The 18,137-nt window shown below is 40.2% G+C and overlaps 1 protein-coding gene across 9 annotated transcripts in view; it reads right to left on the bottom strand.

Annotated features, from left to right (window-relative positions):
• The window catches only part of EPB41L3 (erythrocyte membrane protein band 4.1 like 3), a 554,565-nt gene that overhangs the window by 227,508 nt on the left and 308,920 nt on the right, over window positions 1-18,137 (bottom strand). For all 9 annotated transcript variants that reach the window (XM_053714936.1, XM_053714941.1, XM_053714938.1 and 6 more), the window contains one exon: window positions 2,751-2,793. In XM_053714936.1, coding sequence (XP_053570911.1) covers window positions 2,751-2,793 — 43 coding nt within the window. The remainder of the gene's footprint in view (window positions 1-2,750; window positions 2,794-18,137) is intronic.

The following is an 18,137-nucleotide window of genomic DNA, read 5'->3' as shown; positions in this document are numbered from 1 at the left end:
ACAAAATCGCTAGTATCAAATTCCAGAGAAAAAAGTGTTTTCAAAGGAAAAAATAATAAGACATGAGCTTTCAAAATTAAATAAAATACATCCTAACCGGATCAAAATAAAAGATGGCAACACCCACAATGCCCAAGAAGAGCGGATACACTAACAGGACCAGCCGGTCAGAGATCCAATTCTTCCAAAGCTCAGAACTGGAAGAAGATACTCAAAAACAAAGGAGACGACAAGCAGATTGATTCATCCCCATTCGTCTAATCCTGCTTGCCGCCTGGAATGGAAGACCGAGGATCCACCAACCCATTAGGACTGGGATCCTCCAGCACTGCCAAAACATGCCTCAGCAAGACATGAAGGCGCGCCAGTCTATACCAAAAGGCAAGACTTACCTCCGCCGGGGCAACGGATGACCCTGGCCCCGAAAATTGGACCCCTGAAGCCTCAGAGGAAACCGCTTCCCCAGAGGGCTGATCTGGACCAGACGATCCCATGCCTGACGAGCCCTGGTTAACAGAACACGGACAATATCTTCCTGGAAGATGTAAATGCGCCAACACCATCGACATGGCCATGTGGAACCATGACTTAACTTCTGGAGGAAACTAGCCACCTTCCGGAGAAGGATAAACGGCATTTGGGACACCTGCTTGCGTAGCAAAAAAAGGATCTAGGGCACGCGCCATGCGGGATGAGATCCTCAGGGGCGGATGCTCTATTCCATAGAATAGAGCACTCTAAAGCGGCATTAGGAACATAACTGATGGGCATGGATCACCCGGGCCATTTCATATTCTTTGCAAGAAGCAGAATTAGACATCCGTCTCCAAAAACTCAGAATCCTCCATAACTTGGAGAATTTAAATATGGACAAAAAAATAAACGGCCCCTTACACCCCCAATGGCTGGGGCACTCACCACCTCCTATGACCTAGACTCTAGCGAAACAGACTCTCTCTATTGCCCCACAGTCAGGAATATGGAAATGGAGAACCGAAGCGTGACCACGCCCGGTCACAAGGTGCACCGTACAGTCCAAGAAAAAGTGCGCCATTTCCGAAATAGCCACAACGCCAATTATCACTACACATTAGCAGACAGAATCACATAACAAACATGATAAAAGTCCCCCCTGTTCAATAACCCCCCTCAGGAGATATTAACCATTAATTCCATAAGATAAAAGAGTCCCACTGAGACCCTGCCTTCATTACATTACATTTCCATATTGAAAGTAAAATGAAACAATCTTACCGGAATCTACGCCATGGAATAGGAACACGGCCCTTCAAGTGTGACAGAAAGTAGCATCGCTTCTGACATGGACTTGAGAGAAGAAAGCAGGCAGTGAAATTTGTCAACGCTGATTGCTTAATATGAGTCGGGATGGTTTCGCAAAAAGACTCTCCCTGCATCTCCGGACTCTAACTTTCATCCATGCTCTCACTGAGAGGCAGACAGGACTACTTAAAACTCCAGTCCCATTCCAAAGAGTACTACCCTGCATAAGAGACTAAACCAAAATCTTCTGACACTTCTCTGCCAACCTCCTGTGACAAAAGGCAAAAAATGACTGGGGGACGAGGGAAGTGGGGGAAGTATTTAAGCCTTTGGGTGGGGTGTCTTTGCCCCCTCCTGGTGGCCAGGTTCTGAATTCCCAATAGTAATTAATGCAGCTGTGGACTCTCCCCGTTTATGAAGAAAATTATTTTTTTAATACTTAACACTGTTTTATTATTATTATTATTATTATATTTTTGTCATTCACACAATCTGATGCTGATAACGCAGTATGGCTAAATGCACCCAAGAATTCATTCTCAAGGAACATGTCATTAGAGGAAGGTCACATTCACAAGAAAAGTGGTATTAAAGAGACGGTAAACAGCTTGATATTTTGATATAATTATTTTAGATATGCACCATTTAACAACTCTGTAATATGCTTTGTTTATTTTGCCCTCTTGACTTGAAATTTTGTTCTGAAAATTGAGGATTTTCTTAAGGCCAACCCTGCTACATGTATTTCCCTAATTTGGATTTTAACTGATAACTCTCAAACAATGCATTTTATACTAACATTATAATCATGGCTAGCATTGTTATCTACAGACTAAAGCTCAGAGTGGCTCCTCCAAATAAGGCAATTGGTGGGTAGAGTTTGGCTTTAAAAAAAACAATTGCTGTAAAAAGAATGTTAATTTTTTTTTAAAAACATTTAGACTTGGATATTATTCTACAGTAACACAACAGAAATGTCTTGTAATTACAAGGTGTTTACTGTTCCTTTAACTTTTCAAAGACAAATATCAACAAAAAATGTTTCCAGTGGAATTTGAAATACACAAATGTGCAATTCAAATCCAGCCCCTGTCTCTTTAAAGGAACAGAAAACTAAAATTTTAAATGTTCAGTGCAGCTCTTCAAATTTTATTCAAAGCATTTTTGCAAAATCTATGTATTTACTAAAATGCTACTTTGATTTTTTTTTCCTCATTGCTTTTGGTGATATATTTTATCATGCAAGCAAACCAATGCAAAGTGTTTAGCCAGCTCCATGCTTATTTTTTCTTGCCCAAGATCTGAGTGCTGGCAATGCAGTGTCATGTGACACCAACACCATTTGCAAAAGAAGAATGCATGTACACTTCAAAATCTAGTCCAAGTAACAGTTTATATCCCTTCTGTGATAAGGGGAGAAACAGTGCTAGTAAAAGTTTAAAGCTAAACAAATAAAAATATTAACTTACTTCTGGTTTGTTTCTTGATTTCTTTAGCGGGATCCAACCAATTCTGCAAAAGGGATAAACAAAGTAAGCAAGTATATTTAATACATACAGTATATAGTGAAGTCATCTGCAAGCTGACTATAAAATCGCGTTTGTTTTCTTTTTTTGTTATTTTATTGTGGTGCTCAATTTCACCTAAACAAATATGCCTCGGTAAGATCCCAAACTTATTTGCCTTATTCGAATATAAATAATAAAATGGCATTGAAAAACAGTATTTTTTCTATCTGATGGAGATTTATTTTCCAGTTAAATTATGTGGCAATAAAGACAAAACTTCCATAGCTGTGAATATCAGCCCTAAAACTTTGGGTAAATATTTTCCTGACTTTATGTGTTTATGTGGAATAAAAAAAGAAAGAGTAAATTTATGCTTACCTGATAAATTAATTTCTTTTACGATATGACGAGTCAACGGATTTCATCCTTACTTGTGGGATATTAACCTCCTGCTAACAGGAAGTGGCAAAGAGCACCACAGCAGAGCTGTCTATATAGCCCCTCCCCTTCCCCTCCACCCTCAGTCATTCGGCCGAAGGTTTAGGAAGAGAAAAAGGAAAGGCTAAAAGGTGCAGAGGTGACTTAAGTTTACGAAAAATAAATAAACCTGTCTTAAAAAGAACTGGGTGAGCCGTGGACTCGTCATATCGTAAAAGAAATTAATTTATCAGGTAAGCATAAATTTAATTTTCTTTTACAAAGATATGACGAGTCCACGGCATTCATCCTTACTTGTGGGATACCAATACCAAAGCAAAAGGACACGGATGAAAGGGAGGGACAAGACAGGAACCTAAACAGAAGGCACCACTGCTTGAAGAACCTTTCTCCCAAAAATAGCCTCAGAAGAAGCAAAAGTATCAAATTTGAAAAATTTAGAAAAAGTATGAAGGGACGACCAAGTCGAAGCCTTACAAAGCTGTTCAACAGAAGCATCGTTTTTAAAAGCCCATGTGGAAGCCACAGCCCTAGTAGAATGAGCCGTAATTCTTTCAGGAGGCTGCTGTCCAGCAGTCTCATATGCCAGGCGGATGATACTTCTCAGCCAAAAAGAAAGAGAGGTAGCCGTAGCTTTCTGACCCCTATGCTTTCCAGAATAAACAATGAATAATGAAGATGATTGACGGAGATCCTTGGTTGCCTTTAAGTAAAACTTCAAGGCACGGACCATTTCCAGATTATGTAACAGACGCTCCTTGGAAGAAGGATTAGGACACAATGAAGGAACAACAATCTCTTGATTAATGTTCTTATTTGAAACAACCTTAGGAAGATATCCAGGTTTGGTACGTAAAACCACCATCAGAATGAAATCTAAGATAAGGTGAATCACATTGTAACGCTGAAAGCTCAGAAACTCTTCGAGCAGAAGAAATAGCAACTAAAAATAGAACTTTCCAAGATAACAATTTAATATCTATGGAATGCATGGGTTCAAACAGAACCCCTTGAAGAACTCTAACAACTAAATTCAAACTCCAGGGAGGAGTAATAGGTCTAAACACAGGCTTAATTCTAGTTAAAGCCTGACAAAAAGACTGAACATCCGGCACATTTGCCAAACGTTTGTGAAGCAAAATTGATAAAGCAGAAATCTGTCCCTTTAAAGAACTTGCTGATAACCCTTTCTCCAATCCTTCTTGGAGAAAAGACAGAATCCTTGGAATCTTAGTTTTACTTCATGAGTAACCCTTGGATTCACACCAATAAAGATATTTACGCCATATCTTATAATAGATCTTTCTAGTGACAGGCTTTCGAGCCTGTATCAAAGTTTCAATGACCGAATCAGAGAATCCTCGCTTAGATAGAATCAAGCGTTCAATCTCCAAGCAGTCAGCTGCAGAGAAATTAGATTTGGATGTTGGAAAAGTCCTTGAATGAGAAGGTCCTGTCTTAAAAGGAAGTTTCCACGGTGGCAGAGAGGACATGTCCACTAGATCCGCATACCAAGTCCTGCGTGGCCACGCAGGCGATATCAGGATTACTGAAGCTCTCTCCTGTTTGATTCGAGCAATCATGCGTGGAAGGAGAGGAAATGGTGGAAACACATAAGCTAGGCTGAACTTCCAAGGCACTGCCAGGGCATCCATCAGTTCGGCCTGTGGATCCCTGGACCTGGATCCGTATCTTGGGAGCTTGGCATTCTGTCGACACGCCATTAGATCCAACTCTGGTCTGCCCCATCTTAGAATCAGTGAGGCAAATACCTCCGCATGAAGTTCCCACTCCCCCGGATGAAAAGTCTGATGACTTAGAAAATCCGCTTCCCAATTTTCTACTCCTGGGATGTAGATTGTCGACAGATAACAAGAGTGGGTCTCCGCCCATCGGATTATCTTGGATACTTCTATCATTGCTAAGGAACTCCTTGTTCCCCCCTGATGATTGATATATGCCGCAGTCGTAATGTTGTCCGACTGGAACCTGTTGAATTTGGCCGAAGCCAACTGAGGCCACACCTGAAGCGCATTGAATATTGCTCTCAGTTCCAGAATATTGATTGGAAGTAGAGACTCCACCTGAGTCCAAACACCCTGAGCCTTCAGGGAGTTCCAGACTGCACCCCAGCCCAGAAGGCTGGCATCCGTTGTCACTATCACCCACGAGGGTCTGCGGAAGCAAGTCCCCTGGGACAGATGATCCGGCTACAACCACCAAAGAAGAGAGTCTTTGGTCTTTTGATCCAGATTTATCTGAGGAGATAAATTTGCATAATCCCCATTCCACTGGTCTGAGATGAAATTATATCCATTGCTGCTACCATTAATCCAATGACTTCCATGCACTGAGCCACTGATGGCCGATGAATGGACTGAAGTGCTCGGCAAGTATTCAGAATCTTTGTCTTTCTGACCTCTGTCAGAAATATTTTCATGTCTACCGAGTCTATAAGAGTCCCCAAGAATGGAACCCTTGTCCGTGGAACTAATGAACTCTTTTCTATGTTCACTTTCCAACTGTGAGATCTCAGGAAAGACAATACTATGTCCATGTGAGATTTTGTCAATTGATAATTCGATGCCTGAATCAGAATATCGTCCAGATAAGACGCTACTGCTATACCCCACGGTCTGAGAACCTCTAAAAGAGACCCTAGAACCTTTGTGAAAATTCTGGGTGCCGTGGCAAGACCGAAAGGAAGAGCCACAAACTGATAATGTTTGTCCAGGAAGGCAAACCTTAAGAACCGATGATGATCCTTGTGAATAGGGATATGAAGGTATGCATCCTTCAAGTCCACGTTAGTCATATATTGATCCTCCTGAATCATTGGTAGGATTGTTCGTATAGTCTCCATTTTGAACGATGGGACTCTGAGAAATTTGAGATATAAAATGGGTCTCAAAGTTCCTTCTTTTTTTGGGAACTACAAAACGATTTGAGTAAAACCCCTGTCCCTGTTCCGGCTTTGGAACAGGACAAATTACTCCCCATGGTATAGAGGTCTTTTACACAGCGTAAGAACGCCTCTCTTTTTATCTGGTCTACAGATAATCGTCAAAGATGAAATCTCCCCCTTGGGAGAAAATCCTTGAATTCTAGTTGTTACCCGTGGGTCACTATTTCCAGTGCCCAGGAATCCTGAACATCTCTTACCCAAGCCTGAGCAAAGAGAGAAAGTCTGCCCCCTACCAGATCCGGTCCCGGATCGTGGGTCACCCCTTCATGCTGTCTTGGAAACAGACCTTTATTCCAAGTCTGGTTGGGTCTCCAGACTGACTTAGATTGAGCAAAATTCCCTTCCTGCTTTGTGGAGGAAAAAGAAGCAGAGGGTCCTCCTCTATAAATTCGAAAGGAACGAAAATTATTCTGTTTACCCCTCATTTTAACAGACTTATCCTGAGGTAGGGTATGGCCTTTACCGCCAGTAATGTCAGAAATGATCTCCAAAACTGCTATAAAAGCTAAATAACGAAATCTGATAAGAAACACATATTTAATGTGCCCAAAAATTATTGCACCTAAGAGCAAAAAGCAAAAATAACCTTATCAGGACATTTAGAGTGAAAAAATACAATTTATTCAACAAAATGACAGCTCTGCTGTGGCGCCTACCTGCCCTTAAAGTACTTGAAAACGACTCTACCACGATCTGGTCATCAGAGCATAAGTTTAGTCTTAAACGGAGCTCATGCCTGTTGCCTACTGAGCCAAAATGTACTGTGCGTCGGAGCGCGCGAAAATAGGCCCCGCCCATTAAGGGCGATCAAAAACGAATCCATAATACCGCATAGGAAGCGGTTAGGACAAAACACCAAGTGGTCCCCCTAAAAAACAACCTCATAATGCTGCAGCCCTTTATAAAACAAAATAAAATAACAAGCTGCCTCTCCCAGTGTCCTTTACAAACACCCAATATGTCACAAAAAAAGTTTAAATAAAGGATTTAAAGTAACACCTTTATCCTTTAAAACCAGGTGCACTTTAACCCCTTTTATAGCAAAGAATGAATGTCAGCCATTCTGATACAACAGGTCTCCTCAGAAAAAAAGACTGAACATACCTCAATGCTTATAGCATGCAGCTGTTCTCCACTCTGAAGATTTCTTACACTACCTTCAGCACTCTGTGGGAACCAATGTGGATCTTAGTTACGTCTGCTAAGATCATTAACCTCAGGGAAGAAAACTTCTTCCATATCCCCCTGAGGAAAATAGTACACAACGGTACCATTTGAAAATAAAAAACTTCTTGATTGAAGAAACTAAAACTAACACCTCACTTTACTTCTTCCTAGTATAACACAGGCAAAGAGAATGATTGAGGGTGGAGGGGAAGGGAGGGGCTATATATACAGCTCTGCTGTGGTGCTCTTTGCCACTTCCTGTTAGCAGGAGGTTAATATCCCACAAGTAAGGATGAAATCCGTGGACTCGTCATATCTTTGTAAAGGAAATAATACGTTTTCAGAAGAAAAAAAAAACACATATACCTACTCTACTGTTCAAGGCTAATTAATATGTATTGAATTAAACAGGAAACTGACTTTTCCTTAATATCCAGGAATTTAAAAAAGGAAGTTTTGTACAAAAAACTAAAATGAACAATATACCATAGTACACAAATCTAGTTTAATGTAAAGCCTCTTAAATACCAATTAACTTAATTATCAACCAAAGTGGTGGCAAAGACAAATGTAAAAATTTACTAGAATAGGTAGCGAGACTCTACCAAGTTCATAAGTGTTTTTAAGCACACAAACCCCTTTACACATGAAAAATAGCAATTTATGAGATAATACATATGCAAATGTAATTACTAAGAAGGTCACAATCTATGTGAATGAATACGTAATGCAGCTTGAATACTTTGAAAGCCTTTCACAGATTCGAGCAACAAAAGCCAATATAAAATTATGTTACAATTATGTATGCACCTGCAAGCTTCAACAGCTTGTCCAGGGCTTCATTCTCCCCTGATGTCTATAAGAAGACAGCAGACTCATGCCAAGCCTGCTAATCACTTGCTTGCACTCAGGCACAAGACTGGTGGTACTTCAAAAAGGTATAATGTTTTATTATTCCAATGGAATACCATTGCACAAACTGTACAAGAAATTTATATTAGGGATGGGAAAATGTCAGACGTGAGACAATAAAAAGAAAATTTATGCTTAACTGATAAATTTATTTATTTCCGGGCATGGAGAGTCCACAACGCCATTCCAATTACTAGTGGGATATTCAATCCTGGACAGCAGGAGGAGGCAAAGAGCACCCCAGCAGAGCTGTTAAGTGTCACTTCCCTTACCCATAACCCCCAGTCATTCAGCCAAAGGGAAATTGAAAAAGAAGATAACACAAAGGTGTAGAGGTGCCTGAGGTTTAACAGGAAAAATCTGTCTTAATTAAGGGTGGGGTAGTGGACTCTCCATGCCCAGAAATAAATACATTTATCAGGTAAGCATACAGTTTCTTTTCTTTCCTATGGCATGGAGAGTCCACAACGGCATTCCAATTACTAGTGAGAACCAATACCCAAGCTAGAGTACACGGAATGAACAGGGAGGGAGAAAAAGGCAGGAGGACCAAAAAAGAAGGCACCACTGTTTGAAGAACCTTTCTCCCAAAAGAGGCCTCAGCCAAGGCAAAAGTATCAAATTTGTAAAATTTGGAAAAAGTATGCAAAGAGGACCATGTTGCCACCGTGCAAATATGTTCTACAAGAGCTTCATTTTTGAAAGACCAAGATGAGGAGACAGCCCTAGTGCTGTCCAGCAGTCTCATAAGAAAAACAAATCATACTTCTCAACTAGAGGGAAAGAGTAGTAGAAGTGGCCTTCTGACCCTTATACTTTCCAGAGAAAACAACAAACAGGGCAGAAGACTGCCGAAAATCTTTAGTAGCTTGAAGATAAAACTTCAAAGCACGCACAACATCCAAGTTATGTAAAAGATGCTCCTTATGAGAAGGATTAGGACAAAAAGAAGGAACAACAATTTCCTGATTAATATTTCGTTCCGACACCACCTTAGGGAGAAAACACAATTTAGTTTAATGGACCACCTTATCTGCATGAAAAATAAGGTAAGGGGAATTACACTGCAAAGCAGAGAGTTCAAAACCTCTGAGCAGAAAAGATAGCTATAAGGAGCAAAACTTTCCAAGATAACAATATCCACAGAATGCATTGGCTCAAATGGAGCCTGCTGCAAAACTTTAAGAACAAGGTTTAAGTTCCAAGGAGGAGCAACGGGTTTCAACGCAGGTCTGATTCTGACGAGAGCCTGAAAAAAAGATTGAACATCTGGCATATCTGCCAGACGCTTGTGCAAAAGAATAGACAGTGCAAAATTCTGGGAACCCTGACCCTGTTCCAAGAGAAACCCTTCGATTCACACCAATATAGGTATTTTCGCCATACCTTATGGTAAATCTTACAGGTAACTGGCTTGCGAGCCTGAAGCATAGTAGCAATGACCGGCTCAGAAAAAACACTCTTGGCCAAAACCAAGCGTTCAATCTCCAAGCACTCAGCTTCAAAGAAACTAGATTTGGATGAAGGAAAGGACCCTGCGTTAGAAGGTTCTTCCTGAGAGGTAACCTCCAAGGTGAAAGATGACATCTTCACCAGATCCGCAAACCAGGTCCTGCAAGGCCATGCAGGAGCAATTAGAATTACAGACGCTCTCTCCTGTTTGATACTAGCAATGTCTCGTGGAAGAGCAAGCAGAGAAAACAGGTACGCTAGACCGAAATTCCAAGGAACTGCCAGAGCATCTATCAGGGCGGCCTGAAGATCTCTTGACCTTGAACCGTACCTTGAAAGCTTGGCATTCTGGCGAGACGTCATCAGATCCAAGTCTGGAACCCCCCAACTGAGTGTTATCCTGGTGAACACGTCCGGATGGAGAGCCCATTCCCCAGGATGAAAGGTCTGCATGCTCAGAAAATCTGCCTCCCAGTTGTCCACATCTGGAATGTGGATGGCAGATAGGAGACATTGCAAGACCTTCATTGCAAGAGAACTCTGAGTTCCCCCCTGGTGATTGATGTAAGCCACTGAGGTGATGTTGTCCGAATGGAATCTGATAAACCTGACTAAAGACAACTAAGGCCAAGCCATCATGTCATTGAAGATTGCTCTCAACTCTAAGATGTTTATGGGAAGAGAGGACTCCTTTCGAGTCCACAAACCCTGAGCTTTTAACAAACCCCAGACTGCTCCCCAACCTAACAGGCTGGGGTCCATGGTCACAATCACCCATGAAGGTCTCCGGAAGCATGTGCCCTGAGACAAATGATCTTGAGAAATCCACTACAAGAGAGTCTCTTGCTAATGGTTTCCATCTTGAAGGATGGAACCCTGAGGAATTTGTTGATAGATTTTAGGTGGAAAAGTTCCCTCTTTCTTGGGAACCACAAACAGATTTGAATAGAATCCTCGACCCTGTTCCTTTACAGGACTTGGAACAATTACCATCAGGGAAGAAAAGTCCTGAATGCAGCTTAAGAAGGTCTCTATTTTTATCTGGTCTGCAGATAATCTTGAGAGGAGGAATCTGCCCCTGGGAGGACAAGTCTTGAATCCTATTTTGTAACCCTGGGATACTATGTCAACAGCCGAAGGATCTGGGACATCACGTATCCAAGCTTGAGGAAAAAAGGAAAGTCTGCCCCCCACTTGATCCAATACCGGACCGGGGGAGGACCCTTCATGCTGATTAAGCCTCAGATAAAGGTTTATTTGACTGCTTCCCCTTATTCCAAGGCTGACTTGATCTCCAAGAGGACTTGGACTGCTCCGGCTTGGAGGAGGAAGAGGAAGACTTTTTGTCCTTTGAAGTTACGAAAGGAACAAAAATTAGAATTTTGGCAACCCTTAGGTCTAGTCTTCTTGTCCTGAGGAGAAAAAAACCCTTTCCACCTGTAATCTCAGAAATTATCTCCGCCAGACCAGGACCAAAAAGAGTCTTACCCTTGAAGTGTAACGACAGGAGCTTGGACTTGGAAGTAACATCAGATGACCAAGATTTTAGCCACAGAGCCCTGCGAGCTAGAACAGCGAAGCTAGACATTTTGGCTCCCAGTCTAATGACTTGCATGTTGGCATCAGAGATAAATGAATTGGCCAGTCTAAAGAAGTCTCCTCTAAAATCATCTCAGACAAATATTCACACCAATAAGAAGTCGCGCTTGCTACCGTAGCAATACTAGCAGCAGGTTGCCATTGTAATCCCTGATGAATATACATTTTCTTTAAATAAGCCTCAAGCTTTTTATCCATGGGATCCTTAAAAGAACAGCTATCCTCTATAGGAATCGTAGTTCTTTTGGCCATAGTAGAAATAGCTCCTTCCACCTTAGGCCCAGTGCGCCATGAGTCCCTAATGGAGTCAGCAAAAGGAAACCTCTGTTTAAAAATGGGAGAAGGTGAAAAGGGAATCCCTGGTTTATCCCATTCCTGTGATATGATCTCCGCCACACGGTCTGAAACAGGAAATACTTCCACGGAAGAAAGAACATCATAGTATTTATTAAGCTTACTAGATTTTTTGGGGTTGACGGCGACAGAAGAGTCGAAGTCGTCCAGAGTATCCAGTACCTCCTTTAGGAGTAAACAAAGGTGGTCAAGCTTAAATCTGAAATGTACTTCTTCAGAATCAGTCAAAGGATTTACAATGTCAGAATCTGAGATCTCACCCTAAGAAGCTACCGAGGTATCCTCCTCATCCGACTTATGGGGGGGGGGTCAACCATCACAGAAGAAGATGGAACAGACACCTTACTAGCAGAAATATGCTTAGATTTCCTCTTGCGTTTACCCGCAATGGGAAAAGCAGATAAAGCCGCAGATACCGCAGAAGATATCTGTGCAGCAAAATCTCCTGGCAAATACATGCCTCTAGGAGGCTGAGAGGAGCTGCAGGGCACTGTATGTGATACCATTGAAACTTGGGACTTTAGAGGAGAAAGCTGTGGTATATCTTGAACAGCATTATCCTGAGAGACAGTAGGCTCAGAAAAAAGAAATTTATCTTTAAATCTTAGGGTCTTATCTAAACATGAGGAACAAAATTGCATAGGCAAAACAATTTGAGCCTCCAAACATAACAAGCATTTATCAAAAGGAACAGACTCCTGTTCAAGATCCATAGCTGATAAAGTACCCAAAACTAAGAAGGATAGTAGCAAAAAAATACACCTCTACACCTCAGTCAGTTGAGGTGCCCTACTGTAACCTTCAGAAACTGCACAAAGTTAGGACTATCCAATCGGCCAGACGATAACCCCACAGCCGCAACTGAAGAAAAACTCACAGAAATTACACTGCTCCACTCAGAGTTACAAGCGGAAGAGCTGGATTTCACGTGAGCGGCAGCAAAAGAAACTGTGCATCAAAGTAAAAGTGCATGTTTCTAACACTGAAGTGAAAAATGGAAAGTAGACGTTTAAATCATTCCCAAATAAGAAAAATACACAATCCCATCAACAGAGATCCTTATTGCAATAAAATTCATATGGACATAGGGTCAGTAGAACCATCCCATAAAACATAATGGAAGCCATTAACCCCTTAGTCTCATCACATACAAATAGTGCCTGCATACTGCCCCAAATTAATCCTTAATAAAGGAGTATAAATGTCCCATGCAATTTAATGCAGAATTAACGTATATAGTGCAGTACATAGAAGACAAGTGGCACTTACCTGCATTTCCAGCTGTCGGGCAGAAAGACAGCTCACAAGGTGTGAAAGGACACATACTACTGTCAGAGACCTGTAGAAAAAGAGAGAACAGAGTAACCAACTTTCTATAACAGGGGTAGAAACAATGTTAGAAGCAAAGCAAAGACAACCTCGCCGCCTTCTAACTGCTAAAAGCCACCACTACCCTTACTAAAGGGATTGCTGTGGACACAGCTAGACCCCAATCCTTGCTTGCAGGGAAAATACCCAAAAAAGGATTACATATCTTAAGACACTAACTATGCACATCCTCCATTGACAAAGGCAAAGAGAATGACTGGGGGTTATGGGTAAGGGAATTGACACTTAACAGCTCTGCTGGGGTGTTCTTTGCCTCCTCATGCTGGCCTGGAGTGAATATCCCACTAGTAATTGGAATGCCGTTGTGGACTCTCCATGCCATAGGAAAGAAATAGAATCAATGATTCCCTTGACATTCATTCTGCCATTTAAATGGTACGAGAGTACAAATGGTGGGATTCGAATATCCATTTGTAACTTCTGAATTTTACTTCTGAACACAAATTTACATTGATATACATTGAGGTCTATGAGAATCAACATTCAAATAATATTTAAATATTTGGATGTGATATTTAAATTTTGTCTGTCATGCATAAAGACTAGGAATGGAAACTTCTTTTGCACCTCTATAAAAAAAAAAAACACATTTGCTGGATTTATTCATTCTGAATTAATATTGAAAATTTGCTGAACATTCAACATTTGATTTTGCAAATGCTTCTCCCCTTGTTTAATGTTCAGCAAAATGTTAATATTAATTCAGAATGAATAAATACAGAAAAGGTGTTATTTTTTAGATGTACAGAAAAAAAATATGTCCATTTCTAGTCAGTATGCATGACAAACTTGTGAGCACCCTATAGAATTTGCTATAATAGAATATATTGAAACACAAATCACATACTGTAATTCTGATGCATTTTCTAATGCTCTTAAAAAGGGATTTCAGTTTAAATATTTAAAAATGTAAAGAATTCTTTTATTTCTAAAAACATTAGAAGTAATTGAGAAATGTACAATCCTCAATCCTCATTTTGGACAAAGCTTAATTGCGGAGTATCATGCAATATGTTCTCCAACACTCTCTAAGCCATATTACAGGAGATCACAGGTATGATATGGCTTTAAAGTAGTATCATCATAGGGGTGTAAAATTATTTTCTTTCACTTTTCTGTTATATCTATCTAACTCTTTTATCCAATATTTTTAGTTGGTAGTTTGCAAAATATATAAATAAATATAAAAAACTTTGCCTAGTATTTGGCATCAATATATGTGCCCAAATATGTTTATATCTTTATTCCAGCATCAAGATTGATAAATTAAACATTATGTTTATCTAAAGCATTTCTCAGAACGTGCCACGATCACTTGTTTTTTTGGTTTTCTCAATTCATGTATGCCCTGAACAGTGGTCAACAACTGCCACCTCTACAGTCATATACTTCATAGGAAAATACACAATACTTCCATCTCTTTTTAACCCTTTCGCTACCTGCACTTTCAGAGAAGAACTTGCACAAAATACCAGAGAATTTTTAGCATTTTTGCCATCACTCCATTTAAACAGAAATAGAGCCTTGGTTTATTTTATTTACCTGTCAAAACTATATATTATTATTTTTTTTATTTTATTTTTTTATTTTTATTTTTTTTAATTGGTGAGAAACCTTTGACATCATTGATATTACAAAATTGTCTTTTTTTTTTTTTCTTTCCTTTTCTTCTTTTCAAAGGAGCTTTATTCGAAAAATAAGAATATGAACATACATGCATTGCAAACAATGCCTTATAAGGTTACAATATATAGTTACAACCATACAATTCGCTCCCCTTATATATTATTTTTTTAAGTAGACAACACAGGTATTGATCTAGGCCCATTTTGGTATATTTCATCCCAAAATTTCACAGCCAAATGTGATCATATAAAAAAAAAAAGTAAATTTTTTCACAAACTTGCCATTGCTTTTTGATAATTAGAAGGCCGCTAATTGCAGCTGCACACCACACTTTCACGGCAGTGAAGGGGTTAATCAGGTAGCTTGAAAGGTTAATTTTATCTTAAGTGTAGAGAGTACCCTCCAACCCCCTGATCCCTAACTGATCCCTCCCAAACAGCTCTTTTTCCTCCCTCACCCCCACTGGTTACCCCATCTTAGGTACTGGCAGACAGTCTGCAGTTTAGGGTTGTTGTTTCTTTTATTATTATTTATATCTTTTCATATTTTATTTATGCAGTGTAGTGATCCTACTCAACCCTCCCACCTCCCTAATCCCTCGAAATAGGTCTATTATAACTCCCTACTGCTTGTGGCCATCTTTGGTACTGGCAGCTGTTTGCCAGTAACATATAAAATATATTATTTTTTTTTATTTTCTTATTTATTTGTTGTTTTGTTTATTTTCCTTTTTTTCCTGTAGTGTAGTGACTCCCCACCCCACCCAGGTGATCATTGTTTCTGTAGTGTAGCTCTCCATCCCTCCCTCTCCCTTTATTAATTTTTGCTGTGTAGGGCCATCCCACTCACCATAACAAATATGAATATGTTTAGCCCACTAGCAGAAGCAAGGAAACGCTTTACATTAAGAAAAAAATAATACACTTTGAACTTAACATTATTATTATACATTTTACAGCATTTTTTGCATGTGCTGTATAGTTTTATTTTGACAACAGGGGCTTCATACTACTGGTAATATTTCTTATAGAATCTCACAAGCCCAGACAGCTTTTAAAAAGTTGACCCTTTGTGAGACACACTGATCTCAAGATAAAAAACTGCCTTTACAGAATTCCAACAGGGTCTTCACAGTTCTGGTAAGATTTCTTAGAAAATCTAAAAAGCCCCAAGTCCTTTAGATAATCTTGCCCTTTGATTAAGTGTCAAATTAAAACAAATACTTTACAGTTGAGTGTTCTAACATGACAACAACAGAAAATGCTCTTAAATGCAAAATGGCTCCGAAAAAAACAAACAGGTTTCCAGTAATTATGATGGACACTGGCCCAGGAGGAAGGGAGTTATTAACCACAACGCAAACAGTGTGCCTTCCTAAGCCAGATCAACCCCTTACTACCCTGAGCTCTAGGAGTAAGTGGAGCCTAAAAACTCCTAATGTGGGGCTAGATTACAAGTGGAGTGCAATTTCTCCAGCTCGCATGCGAACAGAGCTTGACTTTGGCTTTTTTGCATGCTTTAGATACCATGCGTATTACAAGATGAAAGTAAAAACTTTCACTAGTGTGCTAACCCAACACGCGAAAAAAGGCAAAGTTAAAATATTGCAACCGCATTAACGTATTTCCACATACACTTCAATGGAACGCAAAACGAAACCTAATACCCATACTCGCGCACTGACCCGCAACACAATAAGCCCCCCACTCTTATAACCCCTAAACCACCATATAGCCCACCGCAAAGTACCTCACTACACTATTAACACCTAAACCACAACAACCCCATCACAAAGTACCCACTAACCTTTTAACAGCTAACACCCCTAACCTAACACCCCCCCCCCAAAAAAAAACAATAAAGAAAAAACAACTAACATTACAGAAAAAAACTAGCATTACAGAAAAAAAAATCCCCCAAAAAAAAAAAATATACAGTTATGCCTATTCTAAAACTAAAGCGCCCTTAAAAAAAAAAAAAAAAAACACCCCAAAATAAAAACCCTAAAATAACATTAAAAGCTACAATAACAATTGCCCTTAGAAGGGCTTTTTGTAGGGCATTGCCCTAAAGCGATTTAGCTCTTTAAAAAAAAAAAAAAAAAAACAACAACCTTATTTTACAATAAAAGTAATCCCCCCACTCTCCCCCAAAAAAGCCTACCTTTAAAAAAAAACAAAAAAAAACTACTCTTAATATTGTCCTGAAAAAGGCATTTGGTTGGACATTGTCCTTACAAGAGCATTTGGTAGGGCAGTGCTCCAAAGCAATTGAGCAATAAAAAACACCACCACCACCCACCCAAAAAAACCTACAGTTAAATCCCAAAGATGGTACTCACCAAACTTGAATCCGGCTCCTACATGATAACAAACTGCAGTGCTCCTCTTCATGGCGGGCCCATCTTCATCCTGGAGGTGGTGGGGGACCCGCCATGAAGTGGAACACTACAGTTGGCGATCACGTAGGAGCCAGATTCAAGTTCTGTGAGTACCATCTTTGGAGTTTAGCTGTAGGGTTTTGTTTTTTTAAGGTGGGTTATTTTTTTTTTAGGTTAGAGGTTTTTTCTTTTTTGTTTTTTAAGAAAAAAAGCTATGTTCACTTTAGGGCAAATGCCCAATCAAATGCCCTTTTCAGGGCAACTTTTTTTTAGGATCAGGTTGTGTTTTGTTTTTTTAAGATTGTCAGGGGTTTTTCCCTGCTTTGTTTGCCATGTGCTGCTGGCAGCCATTTTACTCACCTCTCTTGCTGACTCTGGTGTATAGTGTGTGATGCTGCTAATTTCCTGCATGCCCTTTTATGGCCAGACTGGTGTAAATCATCCATGTGAGACAGGTTGCAGTCTCAGAATTGTGATGTCATCACTTATTATTTAAAGGGCCTCTGTTCAGTATGCTTTGCCCTTGCGTTGTCTCAGACCTGTTTGTGAGAGTTCCTCTGTATTACATGGCTGTTTGACGTCCCTCCTGGTTCCTGATCCCTGGCTTGTTCCCGACTCTGCTGTTCTCCTTGTTCCTGACTCGGCTTATTGACTATTCGCTTTGGCTCCTGACTCAGCTCATCTGACTACCAGCTCTGTTTGTGACTCCTGGCTTGTTATTTGACTTGTGGACTTTTTATAATTTTTTGCTATTAATAAAGGTGTGATTATTTCTGCACTTCTCGTCTCAGTCTGATTCCTGGCACCCTGACATTAGCCTGATGGTGCTAATAATCCACCTTTACCTACCATCATTTCCAGGATGGATGAACAGGAAAATCGCTTGGATCAATTTGCACTAGCCCTGCAAACCCTGCTGACTCGCACTGCACATTTGGACCAAAGTGTTCCGCAAGTTATGGCTGCTCCTGTTTTCGCTGCTGCACCTAGTCCTACCAGGAGAATGTCCGGTTCTGCACCTCTACCTCAGCGATATGGAGGTGATCCCATTCAGTGCAGAGGGTTT

This window comes from Bombina bombina, chromosome 5 (genome assembly GCF_027579735.1).
Source record: "Bombina bombina isolate aBomBom1 chromosome 5, aBomBom1.pri, whole genome shotgun sequence".
Classification (NCBI taxonomy): Eukaryota; Metazoa; Chordata; class Amphibia; order Anura; family Bombinatoridae; genus Bombina; species Bombina bombina.
The sequence above is the reverse complement of the archived record's forward strand: the minus strand, read 5'-3'. Positions and strand labels throughout refer to the sequence as shown.